Source organism: Chiloscyllium plagiosum, unplaced genomic scaffold (genome assembly GCF_037043375.1).
Source record: "Chiloscyllium plagiosum isolate Xiang-an unplaced genomic scaffold, Cpla_swu_hap1 HiC_scaffold_33, whole genome shotgun sequence".
Classification (NCBI taxonomy): domain Eukaryota; kingdom Metazoa; phylum Chordata; class Chondrichthyes; order Orectolobiformes; family Hemiscylliidae; genus Chiloscyllium; species Chiloscyllium plagiosum.
In genome coordinates, this window is record NW_028270171.1 from 29,868,979 (window position 1) to 29,885,577 (window position 16,599).

A 16,599-nucleotide genomic window follows, 5' to 3' on the forward strand; every position below is an offset into this window, starting at 1 on the left:
AGGGAGAGAGGGAGAGGGAGAGAGAGGGAGGGGGAGAGAGAGGGTGGGGGAGAGAGAGGGAGAGGGAGGGGAGAGGGAGGGGGAGAGAGAGGGAGGGGGAGAGAGAGGGAGGGGAGAGAGAGGGAGGGGGAGAGAGAGGGAGGGGGAGAGAGAGGGAGAGGGAGAGAGAGGGAGGGGGAGAGATAGGGAGGGGAGAGAGAGGGAGGGGGAGAGAGAGACAGAGAGAGGGGGAGAGAGAGAGGATCAGAGACAGGGAGAGAGAGAGAAAGAGAGAGAGATGGGGGGAGAGAGATGGAGAGGGGAGGGGAGAGAGAGAGTGACAAAGAGAGACAGAGGTGAGAGAGAGACAGAGAAAGAGAGATGTGGGGATGGGGACACAGAGGAGAGGGTAGGGGAGAGACAGGACAAAGGCAGAAGAGAGATAAAAAGTGACAGAGACAGATAGAAGAGAGAGGGAGGGAGAAACAGAGTGGGAAGGGAATAGAGGCAAACCTGAGGGTGAGATACCACAGTGACACCAGGCAAATGGGTGAGACATTAGGGGGAGAGGTGAGAGACACTGAGGGAGAGGGAGACAATGTGTGGGCAGGGTGGGGGGGAGCGAGGGGTGGGTGTGCAGTAAACAGGGGAGTACAGGACTCTGGGTGTAGAGACACTGAGTGCGTTGAGATCTGTGTGGCTGGGAAATGGCTGTTAGCTTCCCCTGGCTTGAGGGATCACTGGAAGGGAGAGTGCAGAAATGGGATGGGGTTGCGGGGACACTGAGGGGAGGTTGCGAGGTCATGGGGTGGGGGGTAATGTGTGGGACTCAGGGGGGCAGGGTTTGGGGACACAAGGCAGGGAGTGTATGGGGACACTGGATGGATTAGTGGGTGTGTAGGTCACAAGGTGGGGATGGGCACATGGAGACTGGGAGGGGTCACTGAGATGCAGACACTCTGAGGGGGTGTTTGGGGCCACGGGGGAGGGGGGGGGTGCGGATGGGTGTAACTGGGGACACAGGGAGTGGAGTAGGGCATAGGGAGGGGGTTGTGTAGCTCATGGAGTGGGGATGGGGACACTGGATGAGGGATGGTAACACAGGGAGGAGGGGCATTGGGTCATGGAGAGGGGGTATATGGGGACATGGGGAAGGGGTGTATGGGGACATGGGGTGGGGGTGTATGGGGACATGGGGAGGGGGTGTATGGGGACATGGGGAGGGAGTGTATGGGGACATGGGGAGGGAGTGTATGGGGACATGGAGAAGGGGTGTATGGGGACATGGGGTGGGGGTGTATGGGGACATGGGGAGGGGGTGTATGGGGACATGGGGAGGGAGTGTATGGGGATATGGGGAGGGAGTGTATGGGGACATGGGGAGGGAGTGTATGGGGATATGGGGAGGGGGTGTATGAGGACATGGGGAGGGGGTGTATGGGTATATGGGGAGGGGGTGTATGAGGACATGGGGAGGGGGTGTATGGGGACATGGGGAAGGGGTGTATGGGACATGGGGAGGATGTGTATGGGTACATGAGGAGGGGTGTATGGGACATGGGGAGGGGGTGTATGGGACATGGGGAGGGGGTGTACGGGGACATGGGGAGGGGGTGTATGGGGACATTGGAAGGGGTGTATGGGGACATGGGGAGGGGGTGTATGGGTTTACAGGGAGGGTTTGAATGGGGACACAGTTGGGTGGGGTAATCTGGGTTATGGATGGGGATGGTGACTGTCGATGAGGTTAGGGGGTATCGAGCCCTGTCAGGCCGTGGGCAGTAACAGTTTTCTCTATCTCTTAGCGAACAATGTTTGTTTCTATGGCGATTGCTCCTATTACTGTGACATGGAGCACCCTCTGTGTGGAAAACCACATCTGATGGAGGGCTCGATGGCTGCTTACCTCCCTGATGTGAATCTTGCTAAACGTCTCTCCTGGAGGAATCCCTGGAGACGCTCCTACCACAAGAGCAAGAAGGCCAAGTGAGTGTAGGCCCTGAGCTTGCGAGCACACATCCGAATCCAGGCCACTCCACCCTCTGGACATCTCAACCCTCCCCTTCCTTCCCCTTCTCCTGCCCCCAGTCTCTCCCTATTCATCCCCCTTCCTCCTCCCTCCCACTGCCCACCCCCTCTGCCTGTTCTGTCACTCTCCACCCTCGCTCTCTTTCCCTCTCCCATCTCTATTTCCCCATTTCTCTCACTCCCCCTTCTCTCCCTCCCCTCTCTCTCACCATCCTCCTCTTCCTTGCCCCATTCCCCCCCACCTCCCTGTCCCCTCTCTGAGCTCTCTCTCTCTCTGTTCTAGGTGGGAGACAGACCCCTCTTACTGCGATCATATTCAGAAAACATCGCCCTACAAACATAGCAGCCGTCTGCTGGATGTGATGGACATGACCATCCTGGACTTCCTGATGGGTGAGAATGTCTGCGATGTGGGGAGGGGGTGTCTGCGATATGGGGAGGAGTGTCAGCGATGTGGGGAGGGGGTGTCTGCGATGTTGGGAGGGGTGTCTGCGATGTGGGGAGGGGTGTCTGCAACGTGGGGAGGGGTGTCTGCGATGTGGGGAGGGGTGTCTGCGATGTGGGGAGGGGTGTCAGCGATGTGGGGAGGGGTGTCTGCGATGTGGGGAGGGGTGTCTGCGATGTGGGGAGGGGGTGTCTGCGATGTGGGAAGAGGTGTTTGCGATGTGGGGAGAGGGGTGTCTGCGAAGTGGGGAGGGGGTGTCTGCGATTTGGGGAGAGGGGTGTCTGCGAAGTGGGGAGGGGGTGTCTGCGATTTGGGGAGAGGGGTATCTGCGATGTGGGGAGGGGGGTGTCTGCGATGTGGGGAGGGGGTGTCTGCGATGTGGGGTGGGGTGTCTGCGATGTGGGGAGAGGGGTGTCTGCGATGTGGGGAGGGGGGTGTCTGTGATGTGGGGAGAGGGGTGTCTGTGATATGGGGAGGGGGATGTCTGCGATGTGGGGAGGGGTGTCTGCGATGTGGGGACAGGGGTGTCTGCGATGTGGGGAGGGGGTGTCTGCGATGTGGGGAGGGGGGTGTCTGCGATGTGGGGAGGGGTGTCTGCGATGTGGGGAGGGGGTGTCTGCGATGTGGGGAGGGGTGTCTGCGATGTGGGGAGGGGTGTGTCTGCGATGTGGGGAGGGGTGTCTGCGATGTGGGGAGAGGTGTCTGCGATGTGGGGTGGGGGGTGTCTGCAATGTGGGGGCGGGGTGTCTGCGATGTGGGGAGGGGTGTCTGCGATATGGGAGGGGGGTGTCTGCAATGTGGGGATGGGGGTGTCAGCAATGTCGGGTAGGGGATGTCTGGAACGTGGGGGAGAGGTGTCTGCGATGTGGGTGTGGGTGTCTGCGATGTGGGGAGGGGTGTCTGCGATGTGGGAGGGGGGTGTCTGCAATGTGGGGTGGGGGGTGTCTGCGATGTGGGGAGGGGTGTCTGCGATGTGGGAGGGGGGTGTCTGCAATGTGGGGTGGGGGTGTCTGCGATGTGGGAGGGAGTGTCTGCGATGTGGGAGGGTGGTGTCTGCGATGTGGGAGGGGGTGTCTGCTTTGTGGGAAGCGGTGTCTGCGATGTGGGTGGGGGTGTCTGCGATGTGAGAGGGGTGTGTCTGCGATGTGGGAGTGGGTGTCTGCGATGTAGGAAGGGGTGTCTGCGATGTGGGTGGGGGTGTCTGCGATGTGGGAGGGGTGTGTCTGCGATGTGGGAGGGGGTGTCTGCGATGTGGGAAGGGGTGTCTGCGATGTGGAAGGGGTGTGTCTGCGATGTGGGAGGGGTGTGTCTGCGATGTGGGAGGGGGTGTCTGCAATGTGGGAAGGGGTGTCTGCGATGTGGGGAGGGGTGTCTGCGATATGGGGAGGGGGGTGTCTGCGATGTGGGGAGGGGTGTCTGCGATGTGGGGAGGGGTGTCTGTGATATGGGGAGGGGGTGTCTGCGATGTGGGGAGGGGGTGTCTGCGATGTGGGGAGGGGTGTCTGCGATGTGGGGGAGGGGTGTCTGCGATGTGGAGAGGGGTGTCTGCGATGTGGGGAGGGGTGTCTGCGATTTGGAGAGGGGTGTCTGTGATGTGGGGAGGGGTGTCTGCGATGTGGGGAGGGGTGTCTGCGATATGGGGAGGGGGGTGTCTGCGATGTGGGGAGGGTGTCTGCGATGTGGGGAGGGGTGTCTGTGATATGGGGAGGGGGTGTCTGCGATGTGGGGAGGGGTGTGTCTGCGATGTGTGGAGGGGGTGTCTGTGATGTGGGGAGGGGTGTCTGCGATGTGGGGAGGGGTGTCTGCGATATGGGGAGGGGGGTGTCTGCGATGTGGGGAGGGGTGTCTGCGATGTGGGGAGGGGTGTCTGTGATATGGGGAGGGGGTGTCTGCGATGTGGGGAGGGGGTGTCTGCGATGTGGGGAGGGGTGTCTGCGATGTGGGGAGGGGTGTCTGCGATGTGGAGAGGGGTGTCTGTGATGTGGGGAGGGGTGTCTGCGATGTGGAGAGGGGTGTCTGTGATGTCGGGAGGGGTGTCTGCGATGTGGGGGAGGGGTGTCTGCGATGTGGAGAGGGGTGTCTGCGATGTGGGGAGGGGTGTCTGCGATGTGGAGAGGGGTGTCTGTGATGTGGGGAGGGGTGTCTGCGATGTGGGGAGGGGTGTCTGCGATGTGGGGGAGGGGTGTCTGCGATGTGGAGAGTGGTGTCTGCGATGTGTGGAGGTGTGTCTGCGATGTGGAGTGCGGGTGTCTGCGATGTGGGGAGAGGTGTCTGTGAAGTGGGGAGGGGGTGTCTGCGATGTGTAGGGGTGTCTGCGTTTTTGAAGAGGTGTCTGCGATGTGGAGTGCGGGTGTCTGTGAAGTGAGTGGAAGGGTGTCTGCAATGTGGGGAGGGGTATCTGCGATGTGGGGGGGTGTCTGCAATGTGGGAGGGTGGAGTCTGCGAAGTGGGGAGGGGGGTGTCTGCGATGTGGGGAGAGGTGACTGCGATGTCGGGCGGGTGTGTGTGCGATGTGGGGAGGGGGTGTCTGCGATATGGGGAGGGGTGTGTGCGATGTGGGGAGGGGGGTGTCTGCGATATGGGGAGGGGTGTCTGCGATATGGGGAGGGGTGTCTGTGAAGTGGGGAGGGGGGTGTCTGCGAAGTGGGGAGGTGGGTGTCTGCGATGTGGGAAGGGGTGTCTGAAGTGGGTAGGGGGGTGTCTGCGAAGTGGGGAGGGAGATGTCTGCGATGTGGGGAGAGGTGTCTGCGAAGTGGGGAGGGGTGTCTGTGAAGTGGGGAGGGGGGTGTCTGTGATGTGGGGAGGGGTGTCTGTGAAGTGGGTAGGGGGTATCTGCAAAGTGGGGAGGGGGTGTCTGCGATGTGGGGAGAGGGGTGTCTGCGATGTGGGGAGAGGTGTCTGCGAAGTGGGGAGGGGTGTCTGCGATGTGGGGAGGGGTGTCTGCGAAGTGGGGAGGGGGGTGTCTGCGATGTGGGGAGAGGTGTCTGCGAAGTGTGGAGGGGTGTCTGCGATATGGGGAGGGGGGTGTCTGCGATGTGGGGAGGGGTGTCTGCGATGTGGGGAGGGTGTCTGCAATGTGGGGAGGGGTGTCAGCGATATGGGGAGGGGGGTGTCTGCGATGTGGGGAGGGGTGTCTGCGATGTGGGGAGGGATGTCTGTGATATGGGGAGGGGGTGTCTGCGATGTGGGGAGGGGTGTCTCCGATGTGGGGAGGGGTGTCTGCGATGTGGGGAGGGGGTGTCTGCGATGCGGGGAGTGGTGCCTGCGACGTGGGGAGGGGGTGTCTGCGATGTGGGGAGGTGTGTCTGCGATGTGGGAAGGGGTGTCTGCGATGTGGGGAGAGGTGTCTGCGATGTGGGGAGGGGTGTCTGCGATGTGGGGAGGGGTGTCTGCGATGTGGAGAGGGGTGTCTGCGATGTGGGGAGGGGTGTCTGCAACGTGGGGGAGGGAGTGTCTGTGATGTGGGGAGGGGTGTCTGCGATGTGGGGGAGGGGTGTCTGCGATGTGGAGAGGGGTGTCTGCGATGTGGAGAGGGGTGTCTGTGATGTGGGGAGGGGTGTCTGCGATGTGGGGGAGGGGTGTCTGCGATGTGGGGGAGGGGTGTCTGCGATGTGGAGAGGGGTGTCTGCGATGTGGGGAGGGGTGTCTGCAACGTGGGGGAGGGGTGTCTGCGATGTGGAGAGGGGTGTCTGCGATGTGGGGAGGGGTGTCTGCGATGTGAAGAGGGGTGTCTGCGATGTGGGGAGGGGTGTCTGCGATGTGGGGGAGGGGTGACTGCGATGTGGAGAGGGGTGTCTGCGATGTGGGGAGGGGTGTCTGCAACGTGGGGGAGGGGGTGTTTGTGATGTGGGGAGGGGTGTCAGCGATGTGGGGAGGGGGTGTCTGCGATGTGGGGAGGGGTGTCTGCAACGTGGGGGAGGGGTTGTCTGTGATGTGGGGAGGGGTGTCTGCAATGTGGGGGAGGGGTTGTCTGTGATGTGGGGAGGGGTGTCTGCGATGTGGGGAGGGGTGTCTGCGATGTGGGGAGAGGGGTGTCTGCGATGTGGGGGAGGGGTGTCTGCAATGTGGGGGAGGGGTGTCTGCGATGTGGAGAGGGGTGTCTGCGATGTGGGGAGGGGTGTCTGCGATGTGGAGAGGGGTGTCTGCGATGTGGGGAGAGGGGTGTCTGCGATGTGGGGGAGGGGTGTCTGCAATGTGGGGGAGGGGTGTCTGCGATGTGGGGAGGGGTGTCTGCGATGTGGAGAGGGGTGTCTGCGATGTGGGGAGGGGTGTCTGCGATGTGGGGAGGGGTGTCAGCGATGTGGGGAGGGGTGTCTGCGATGTGGAGAGGGGTGTCTGCGATGTGGGGAGGGGTGTCTGCGATGTGGGGAGGGGTGTCTGCAATGTGGGGGAGGGGTGTCTGCGATGTGGGGAGGGGTGTCTGCGATGTGGGGAGGGGTGTCTGCGATGTGGGGAGGGGGTGTCTGCGATGCGGGGAGTGGTGCCTGCGACGTGGGGAGGGGGTGTCTGCGATGTGGGGAGGTGTGTCTGCGATGTGGGGAGGGGTGTCTGCGATGTGGGGAGGGGTGTCTGCGATGTGGAGAGGGGTGTCTGCGATGTGGGGAGGGGTGTCTGCAACGTGGGGGAGGTAGTGTCTGTGATGTGGGGAGGGGTGTCTGCGATGTGGGGGAGGGGTGTCTGCGATGTGGAGAGGGGTGTCTGCGATGTGGAGAGGGGTGTCTGTGATGTGGGGAGGGGTGTCTGCGATGTGGGGGAGGGGTGTCTGCGATGTGGGGGAGGGGTGTCTGCGATGTGGAGAGGGGTGTCTGCGATGTGGGGAGGGGTGTCTGCAACGTGGGGGAGGGGTGTCTGCGATGTGGAGAGGGGTGTCTGCGATGTGGGGAGGGGTGTCTGCGATGTGGAGAGGGGTGTCTGCGATGTGGGGAGGGGTGTCTGCGATGTGGGGGAGGGGTGTCTGCGATGTGGAGAGGGGTGTCTGCGATGTGGGGAGGGGTGTCTGCAACGTGGGGGAGGGGGTGTTTGTGATGTGGGGAGGGGTGTCAGCGATGTGGGGAGGGGGTGTCTGCGATGTGGGGAGGGGTGTCTGCAACGTGGGGGAGGGGTTGTCTGTGATGTGGGGAGGGGTGTCTGCAATGTGGGGGAGGGGTTGTCTGTGATGTGGGGAGGGGTGTCTGCGATGTGGGGAGGGGTGTCTGCGATGTGGGGAGAGGGGTGTCTGCGATGTGGGGGAGGGGTGTCTGCAATGTGGGGGAGGGGTGTCTGCGATGTGGAGAGGGGTGTCTGCGATGTGGGGAGGGGTGTCTGCGATGTGGAGAGGGGTGTCTGCGATGTGGGGAGAGGGGTGTCTGCGATGTGGGGGAGGGGTGTCTGCAATGTGGGGGAGGGGTGTCTGCGATGTGGGGAGGGGTGTCTGCGATGTGGAGAGGGGTGTCTGCGATGTGGGGAGGGGTGTCTGCGATGTGGGGAGGGGTGTCAGCGATGTGGGGAGGGGTGTCTGCGATGTGGAGAGGGGTGTCTGCGATGTGGGGAGGGGTGTCTGCGATGTGGGGAGGGGTGTCTGCAATGTGGGGGAGGGGTGTCTGCGATGTGGGGAGGGGTGTCTGCGATGTGGAGAGAGGTGTCTGCGATGTGGGGAGTGGTGTCTGCGATGTGGGGAGGGGGTGTCTGCGATGTGGGGAGGGGTGTCTGCGATGTGGGGAGAGGGGTGTCTGCGATATGGGGAGGGGTGTCTGCGATGTGGGGAGAGGGTGTCTGCGATGTGGGGAGGGGTGTCTGCGATGTGGGGAGGGGTGTCTGCGATGTGGGGAGGGGTGTCTGCGATGTGGGGAGAGGGGTGTCTGCGATATGGGGAGGGGTGTCTGCGATGTGGGGAGAGGGTGTCTGCGATGTGGGGAGGGGTGTCTGCGATGTGGGGAGTGGGTGTCTGCGATGTGGGGAGGGGTGTCTGCGATGTGGGGAGGGGTGTCTGCGATGTGGGGAGAGGGGTGTCTGCGCTATGGGGAGGGGGGTGCCTGCAATATGGGGAGGGGTGTCTGTGATGTGGGGAGAGGGGTGTATGCGATGTGGGGAGGGGGTGTCTGCAATGTGGGGAGGGATGTCTGTGATGTGGGGAGAGGGGTGTCTGCGATATGGGGTGGGGGGTGTGTGCAATATGGGGAGTGGTGTCTGTGATGTGGGGAGAGGGGTGTCTGCGATGTGGGGAGGGGTGTCTGTGATGTGGGGAGAGGGGTGTCTGTGATGTGGGGAGGGGTGTCTGCGATGTGGGGAGAGGTGTCTGCAACGTGGGGGAGGAGTGTCTGTGATGTGGGGAGAGATGTCTGCGATATGGGGAGGGGGGTGTCTGCGATATGGGGAGGGGGGTGCCTGCAATATGGGGAGGGGTGTCTGTGATGTGGGGAGAGGGGTGTCTGCGATGTGGGGAGGGGTGTCTGCGATGTGGGGAGGGGTGTCTGCAACGTGGGGGAGGGTTGTCTGCGATGTGGGGAGGGGTGTCTGCGATGTGGGGAGAGGTGTCTGCGAAGTGGGGTGGGTGTCTGCAACGTGGGGGAGGGGTGTCTGCGATGTGGGGAGGGGTGTCTGGGATGTGGGGAGGGGTGTCTGCAACGTGGGGGAGGGGTGTCTGCGATGTGGGGAGGGGTGTCTGTGATGTGGGGAGGGGTGTCTGCAATGTGGAGAGGGGTGTCTGCGATGTGGGGAGGGGTGTCTGCGATGTGGGGAGGGTTGTCTGCGATGTGGGGAGGGGTGTCTGCGATGTGGGGAGAGGGGTGTCTGCGATGTGGGGAGGGGGTGTCTGCGATGTGGGGAGAGGGGTGTCTGCGATGTGCGGAGGGGGTGTCTGCGATGTGGGGAGAGGGAGTCTGCGATGTGGGGAGGGGGTGACTGCGATGTGGGGAGGGGTGTCTGCGATGTGGGGAGAGGGGTGTCTGCGATGTGGGGAGTGGGTGTCTGCGATGTGGGGAGAGGGGTGTCTGCGATGTGGGGAGGGGGTGTCTGCGATGTGGGGTGAGGGAGTCTGAGATGTGGGGAGGGGGTGACTGCGATGTGGGGAGGGGTGTCTGCGATGTGGGGAGAGGGGTGTCTGCGATGTGGGGAGGGGTGTCTGCGATGTGGGGAGGGGGTGTCTGCGATGTGGGGTGAGGGAGTCTGAGATGTGGGGAGGGGGTGACTGCGATGTGGGGAGGGGTGTCTGCGATGTGGGGAGAGGGGTGTCTGCGATGTGGGGAGGGGTGTCTGCGAAGTGGGGAGGGGGGTGTCTGCGATGTGGGGAGAGGTGTCTGCGAAGTGTGGAGGGGTGTCTGCAATGTGGGGGAGGGGTGTCTGCGATGTGGGGAGGGGTGTCTGCGATGTGGGGAGGTGGTGTCTGCGATATGGGGAGGGGTGTCTGCGATGTGGGGAGGGGGTTGTGTGCGATGTGGGGAGAGGGGTGTCTGCGATATGGGGAGGGGGGTGTCTGCGATATGGGGAGGGGTGTCTGCGATGTGGGGAGGGGGGTGTCTGCGATGTGGGGAGAGGGGTGTCTGCGATATGGGGAGGGGTGTCTGCGATGTAGGGAGGGGGGTGTGTGCGATGTGGGGGGTGTGTGTCTGCGATGTGGGGAGGGGTGTCTGTTATGTGGCGAGGGGGTGTCTGCAATATGGGGAGGGGTGTCTGCGATGTGGGTGGGGGTGTCTGTGATGTGGCGAGGGGGTGTCTGCAATATGGGGAGGGGTGTCTGCGATGTGGGGAGGGGTGTCTGTGATGTGGCGAGGGGGTGTCTGCAATGTGGGGAGGAGTGTCTGCGAAGTGGGGAGGGAGGTGTCTGCGAAGTGGGGAGGGGTGTGTCTGCGATATGGGGAGGGGTGTCTGCGAAGTGGGTTGGGGGTGTGTGCGATGTGGGGAGGGGTTGTCTGCGATGTGGGGAGGGGTGTGTCTGCGATATGGGGAGGGGTGTCTGCGATGTGGGGAGGGGTGTCTGTGATGTGGCGAGGGGGTGTCTGCGATGTGGGGGGGGGGTGTCAGCGATGTCGGGAGGGGGGTGTCTGCGATATGGGGAGGGGTGTCTGCGATGTGGGGAGGGGTGTCTGTGATGTGGCGAGGGGGTGTCTGCAATATGGGGAGGGGTGTCTGCGATGTGGGTGGGGGTGTCTGTGATGTGGAGAGGGGGTGTCTGCGATATGGAGAGGGGGTGTCTGCGATATGGAGAGGGGGTGTCTGCGATGTGGGGAGGGGTGTCTGTGATGTGGGAGGGGGTGTCTGCAATATGGGGAGGGGTGTCTGCGATATGGGGAGGGGGTGTCTGTGATGTGGAGAGGGGGTGTCTGCGATATGGGGAGGGGTGTGTCCGCAATGTGGGGAGGGGGTGTCTGCGATGTGGGGACAGGGGTGTCTGCGATGTGGGGAGGGGTGTCTGTGATGTGGGGAGGGGGTGTCTGCGATATGGGGAGGGGTGTCTGCGATGTGGGAGGGGGGTGTCTGCAATGTGGGGAGGGGGATGTCTGCAATGTGGGGTGGGGGGTGTCTGCAACGTGGGGGAGGGATGTCTGTGATGTGGGGAGGGGGGTGTCTGCGATGTGGGTGGGGGGTGTCTGCGATATGAGGAAGGGGGTGTCTGCGAAGTGGGAGGGGGTGTCTGCGATGTGGGAGGGGTGTGTCTGCGATGTGGGTGGGGGTGTCTGCGATGTGGGAGGGGGGTGTCTGCGATGTGGGAGGGGGTGTCTGCGATATGAGGAAGGGGGTGTCTGCGAAGTGGGAGGGGGTGTCTGCGATGTGGGAGGGGTGTGTCTGCGATGTGGGTGGGGGTGTCTGCGATGTGGGAGGGGGTGTCTGCGATGTGGGAGGGGTGTGTCTGCGATGTGGGAGGGGGGTGTCTGCGATGTAGGAGGGGGTGTCTGCGATGTGGGGAGAGGGGTGTCTGCGATGTGGGAGGGATGTGTCTGCAATGTGGGAGGGGTGTGTCTGCGATGTGGGAGGGGGGTGTCTAAGATGTGCGGAGGGGTGTCTGCGATGTGGGGAGAGGGGTGTCTGCGATGTGGGAGGGGTGTGTCTGCGATGTGGGGAGAGGGGTGTCTGCGATGTGGGGAGGGGGGAGTCTGTGAAGTGGGGAGGGAGTGTCTGTGATGTGGGAGGGGGGTGTCTGCGATGTGGGAGGGAGGTGTCTGCGATGTGGGGAGGGGTGACTGCGATGTGGCGAGCGGGTGTCTGCGATATGGGGAGGGGCTGTCTGCGATGTGGGGAGGGGTGTCTGCGATATGGGGAGGGGTGTCTGTGATGTGGGGAGGGGGGTGTCTGCGATGTGGGGAGGGGGGTGTCTGCGATGTGGGGAGGGGTGTCTGCAATGTGGGGGAGGGGTGTCTGCGATGTGGGGAGGGGTGTCTGCAACGTCGGGGAGGGGTGTTTGCGACGTGGGGAGCGGGGTGTCTGCGACGTGGGGAGCGGGGTGTCTGCAATGTGGGGAGGGGTGTCTGCGATGTGGGGAGGGGTGTCTGCAACGTGGGGGAGGGGTGTCTGCGATGTGGGGAGGGGTGTCTGTGATGTGGGGAGGGGTGTCAGCGATGTGGGGAGGGGTGTCTGCGATGTGGAGAGGGGTGTCTGCGATGTGGGGAGGGGTGTCTGCGATGTGGGGAGGGTTGTCTGCGATGTGGGGAGGGGGTGTTTGCGATGTGCGGGAGGGGTGTCTGCGATGTGGGGAGAGGGAGTCTGCGATGTGGGGAGGGGGTGACTGTGATGTGGGGAGGGGTGTTTGTGATGTGGGGAGAGGGGTGTCTGCGATGTGGGGAGGGGTGTCTGCAATGTGGGGGAGGGGTGTCTGCGATGTGGGGAGGGGGGTGTCTGCGATGTGGGGAGAGGGTGTCTGCGATATGGGGAGGGGGGTGCCTGCAATATGGGGAGGGGTGTCTGTGATGTGGGGAGGGGTGTCAGCGATGTGGGGAGGGGTGTCTGCGATGTGGAGAGGGGTGTCTGCGATGTGGGGAGGGGTGTCTGCGATGTGGGGAGGGTTGTCTGCGATGTGGGGAGGGGGTGTTTGCGATGTGCGGGAGGGGTGTCTGCGATGTGGGGAGAGGGAGTCTGCGATGTGGGGAGGGGGTGACTGTGATGTGGGGAGGGGTGTTTGTGATGTGGGGAGAGGGGTGTCTGCGATGTGGGGAGGGGTGTCTGCAATGTGGGGGAGGGGTGTCTGCGATGTGGGGAGGGGTGTCTGCAACGTCGGGGAGGGGTGTTTGCGACGTGGGGAGCGGGGTGTCTGCGACGTGGGGAGCGGGGTGTCTGCAATGTGGGGAGGGGTGTCTGCGATGTGGGGAGGGGTGTCTGCAACGTGGGGGAGGGGTGTCTGCGATGTGGGGAGGGGTGTCTGTGATGTGGGGAGGGGTGTCAGCGATGTGGGGAGGGGTGTCTGCGATGTGGAGAGGGGTGTCTGCGATGTGGGGAGGGGTGTCTGCGATGTGGGGAGGGTTGTCTGCGATGTGGGGAGGGGGTGTTTGCGATGTGCGGGAGGGGTGTCTGCGATGTGGGGAGAGGGAGTCTGCGATGTGGGGAGGGGGTGACTGTGATGTGGGGAGGGGTGTTTGTGATGTGGGGAGAGGGGTGTCTGCGATGTGGGGAGGGGTGTCTGCAATGTGGGGGAGGGGTGTCTGCGATGTGGGGAGGGGGGTGTCTGCGATGTGGGGAGAGGGTGTCTGCGATATGGGGAGGGGGGTGCCTGCAATATGGGGAGGGGTGTCTGTGATGTGGGGAGGGGGTGTCTGCGATGTGGGGAGGGGTGTCTGCAACGTGGGGGAGGGGTGTCTGCGATATGGGGAGGGGTGTCTGTAATGTGGGGAGGGGGGTGTCTGCGATGTGGGGAGGGGTGTCTGCGATGTGGGGAGGGGTGTCTGCGATGTGGGGAGGGGTGTCTGCGAAGTGGGGTGGGGTGTCTGCGATGTGGGGAGGGGTGTCTGCAACGTGGGGGAGGGGTGTCTGCGATATGGGGAGGGGTGTCTGTAATGTGGGGAGGGGGGTGTCTGCGATGTGGGGAGGGGGGTGTCTGCGATGTGGGGAGGGGTGTCTGCAACGTCGGGGAGGGGTGTTTGCGATGTGGGGAGCGGGGTGTCTGCGACGTGCGGAGTGGGGTTTCTGCAATGTGGGGAGGGGTGTCTGCGATGTGGGGAGGGGTGTCTGCAACGTGGGGGAGGGGTGTCTGCGATGTGGGGAGGGGTGTCTGTGATGTGGGGAGGGGTGTCAGCGATGTGGGGAGGGGTGTCTGCGATGTGGAGAGGGGTGTCTGCGATGTGGGGAGGGGTGTCTGCGATGTGGGGAGGGTTGTCTGCGATGTGGGGAGGGGGTGTCTGCGATGTGGGGGAGGGGTGTCTGCGATGTGGGGAGAGGGAGTCTGCGATGTGGGGAGGGGGTGACTGCGATGTGGGGAGGGGTGTTTGCGATGTGGGGAGAGGGGTGTCTGCGATGTGGGGAGGGGTGTCTGCAATGTGGGGGAGGGGTGTCTGCGATGTGGGGAGGGGGGTGTCTGCGATGTGGGGAGAGGGTGTCTGCGATATGGGGAGGGGGGTGCCTGCAATATGGGGAGGGGTGTCTGTGATGTGGGGAGGGATGTCTGCGATGTGGGGAGAGGGGTGTCTGTGATGTGGGGAGGGGTGTCTGCAATATGGGTAGGGGTGTCTGCGATGTGGGGAGGGGGTGTCTGCGATGTGGGGAGGGATGTCTGTGATGTGGGGAGAGGGGTGTCTGCGATATGGGGAGGGGGGTGTCTGCAATATGGGTAGGGGTGTCTGCGATGTGGGGAGGGGGTGTCTGCGATGTGGGGAGGGATGTCTGTGATGTGGGGAGAGGGGTGTCTGCGATATGGGGAGGGGGGTGTCTGCAATATGGGGAGGGGTGTCTGTGATGTGGGGAGAGGGGTGTCTGCGATGTGGGGAGGGGTGTCTGTGATGTGGGGAGAGGGGTGTCTGTGATGTGGGGAGGGGTGTCTGCGATGTGGGGAGGGGTGTCTGCGATGTGGGGAGGGGTGTCTGTGATGTGGGGAGAGGGGTGTCTGTGATGTGGGGAGGGGTGTCTGTGATGTGGGGAGGGGTGTCTGTGATGTGGGGAGAGGGGTGTCTGCGATGTGGGGAGGGGTGTCTGCAACGTGGGGGAGGGGTGTCTGCGATGTGGGGAGGGGGTTGTCTGCGATGTGGGGAGGGGTGTCTGCAATGTGCGGGAGGGGTGTCTGCAACGTGGGGAGCGGGGTGTCTGCGATGTGGGGAGGGGTGTCTGCGATGTGGGGAGGGGTGTCTGCAACGTGGGGGAGGGGTGTCTGCAACGTGGGGAGCGGGGTGTCTGCGATGTGGGGAGGGGTGTCTGCGATGTGGGGAGGGGTGTCTGCAACGTGGGGGAGGGGTGTCTGCGATGTGGGGAGGGGTGTCTGCAACGTGGGGGAGGGGTGTCTGCAACGTGGGGGAGGGGTGTCTGCAACGTGGGGGAGGGGTGTCTGCGATGTGGGGAGGGGTGTCTGTGATGTGGGGAGGGGTGTCTGCGATATGGGGAGGGGGTGTCTGCAATATGGGGAGAGGTGTCTGTGATGTGGGGAGAGGGGTGTCTGCGATATGGGGAGGGGGGTGTCTGCGATGTGGGGAGGGGTGTCTGTGATGTGGGGAGAGGGGTGTCTGCGATATGGGGAGGGGAGTGTCTGCTATATGGGGAGGGGTGTCTGTGATGTGGGGAGAGGGGTGTCTGCGATATGGGGAGGGAGTGTCTGCGATGTGGGGGGGGTGTCTGCGAAGTGGGGAGGGAGTGTCTGTGATGTGGGAGGGGGGTGTCTACGATGTGGGGAGGGGGGAGTCTGTGATATGGGGCGGGGTGTCCGCGATATGGGGAGGAGAGTGTCTGCGATGTGAGGAAGGGTGTCTGCAATGTGGGGGGGGGGTGTCTGCGATGTGGGGGGGTGTCTGCGAAGTGGGTGGAGCGGTGTCTGTGACGTGGGGAGGGGGTGTCTGCGACGTGGGGAGGGGGTGTCTGCGATGTGGGGAGGGGTGTCTGCGATCTGGGAGGGGGGTGTCTGCGATGTAGGGAGAGGTGTCTGCGATTTGGGGAGGGGTTTTATGTGATGTGGAGGGGGTGTCTGTGATGTGGGGTGGGGTTGTCTGCGATGTGGGGAGAGGGGTGTCTGCGATGTGGGGGGGTGTCTGCATTTTTGGAGAGGTGTCTGCGATGTGGGTGGAGGGGTGTCTGCGCTATGGGGAGAGGTGTCTGTGAAGTGGGGAGGGGGTGTCTGCAATGTGGGAGGGGGGTGTCTGCGATGTGGGGAGAGGTGTCTGCGATGTTGTGAGGGGGTGTCTGCGATGTGGGGAGGGGTGTCTGTGATGTGGGGGGTGTCTGCGATGTGGGGAGGGGTGTCTGTGATGTGGCGAGGGGGTGTCTGCGATGTCAGGGGGGGTGTCTGCGAAGTGGGGAGGGGGGTGTCTGCGATGTGGGGAGAGGTGTCTGCGATATCGGGAAGGGGGTGTCTGCGATGTGGGGAGGGGTGTGTCTGCGATATGGGGAGGGGTGTCTGTGATGTGGGGAGGAGGGTGTCTGCAATGTGGGGAGGTGGTGTCTGCGATATGGGGAGGGGTGTCTGCAATGTGGGGAGGGGGTTGTGTGCGATGTGGGGAGAGGGGTGTCTGCGATATGGGGAGGGGGGTGTCTGCGATATGGGGAGGGGTGTCTGCGATGTGGGGAGGGGGTTGTGTGCGATGTGGGGAGAGGGGTGTCTGCGATATGGGGAGGGGGGTGTCTGCGATATGGGGAGGGGTGTCTGCGATATGGGGAGGGGGGTGTCTGCGATATGGGGAGGGGTGTCTGCGATGTTGTGAGGGGGTGTCTGCGATGTGGCGAGGGGTGTCTGTGATGTGGGGGGTGTCTGCGATGTGGGGAGGGGTGTCTGTGATTTGGCGAGGGGGTGTCTGCGATGTCAGGGGGGGTGTCTGCGAAGTGGGGAGGGGGGTGTCTGCGATGTGGGGAGAGGTGTCTGCGATATCGGGAAGGGGGTGTCTGCGATGTGGGGAGGGGGTGTCTGCGATGTGGGGAGAGGTGTCTGCGATATCGGGAAGGGGGTGTCTGCGATGTGGGGAGGGGGTGTCTGCGATGTGGGGAGGGGGTGTCTGCGATGTGGGGAGAGGTGTCTGCGATATCGGGAAGGGGGTGTCTGCGATGTGGGGAGG

The 16,599-nt window shown here is 63.4% G+C and overlaps 1 protein-coding gene across 2 annotated transcripts in view; it reads left to right on the forward strand.

Annotated features, from left to right (window-relative positions):
• Window positions 1-16,599, forward strand: part of LOC122541985 (extracellular serine/threonine protein kinase FAM20C) — an 80,482-nt gene that overhangs the window by 18,816 nt on the left and 45,067 nt on the right. For both annotated transcript variants that reach the window (XM_087978124.1, XM_087978125.1), the window contains 2 exons: window positions 1,785-1,965; window positions 2,291-2,400. In XM_087978124.1, coding sequence (XP_087834250.1) covers window positions 1,785-1,965; window positions 2,291-2,400 — 291 coding nt within the window. The remainder of the gene's footprint in view (window positions 1-1,784; window positions 1,966-2,290; window positions 2,401-16,599) is intronic.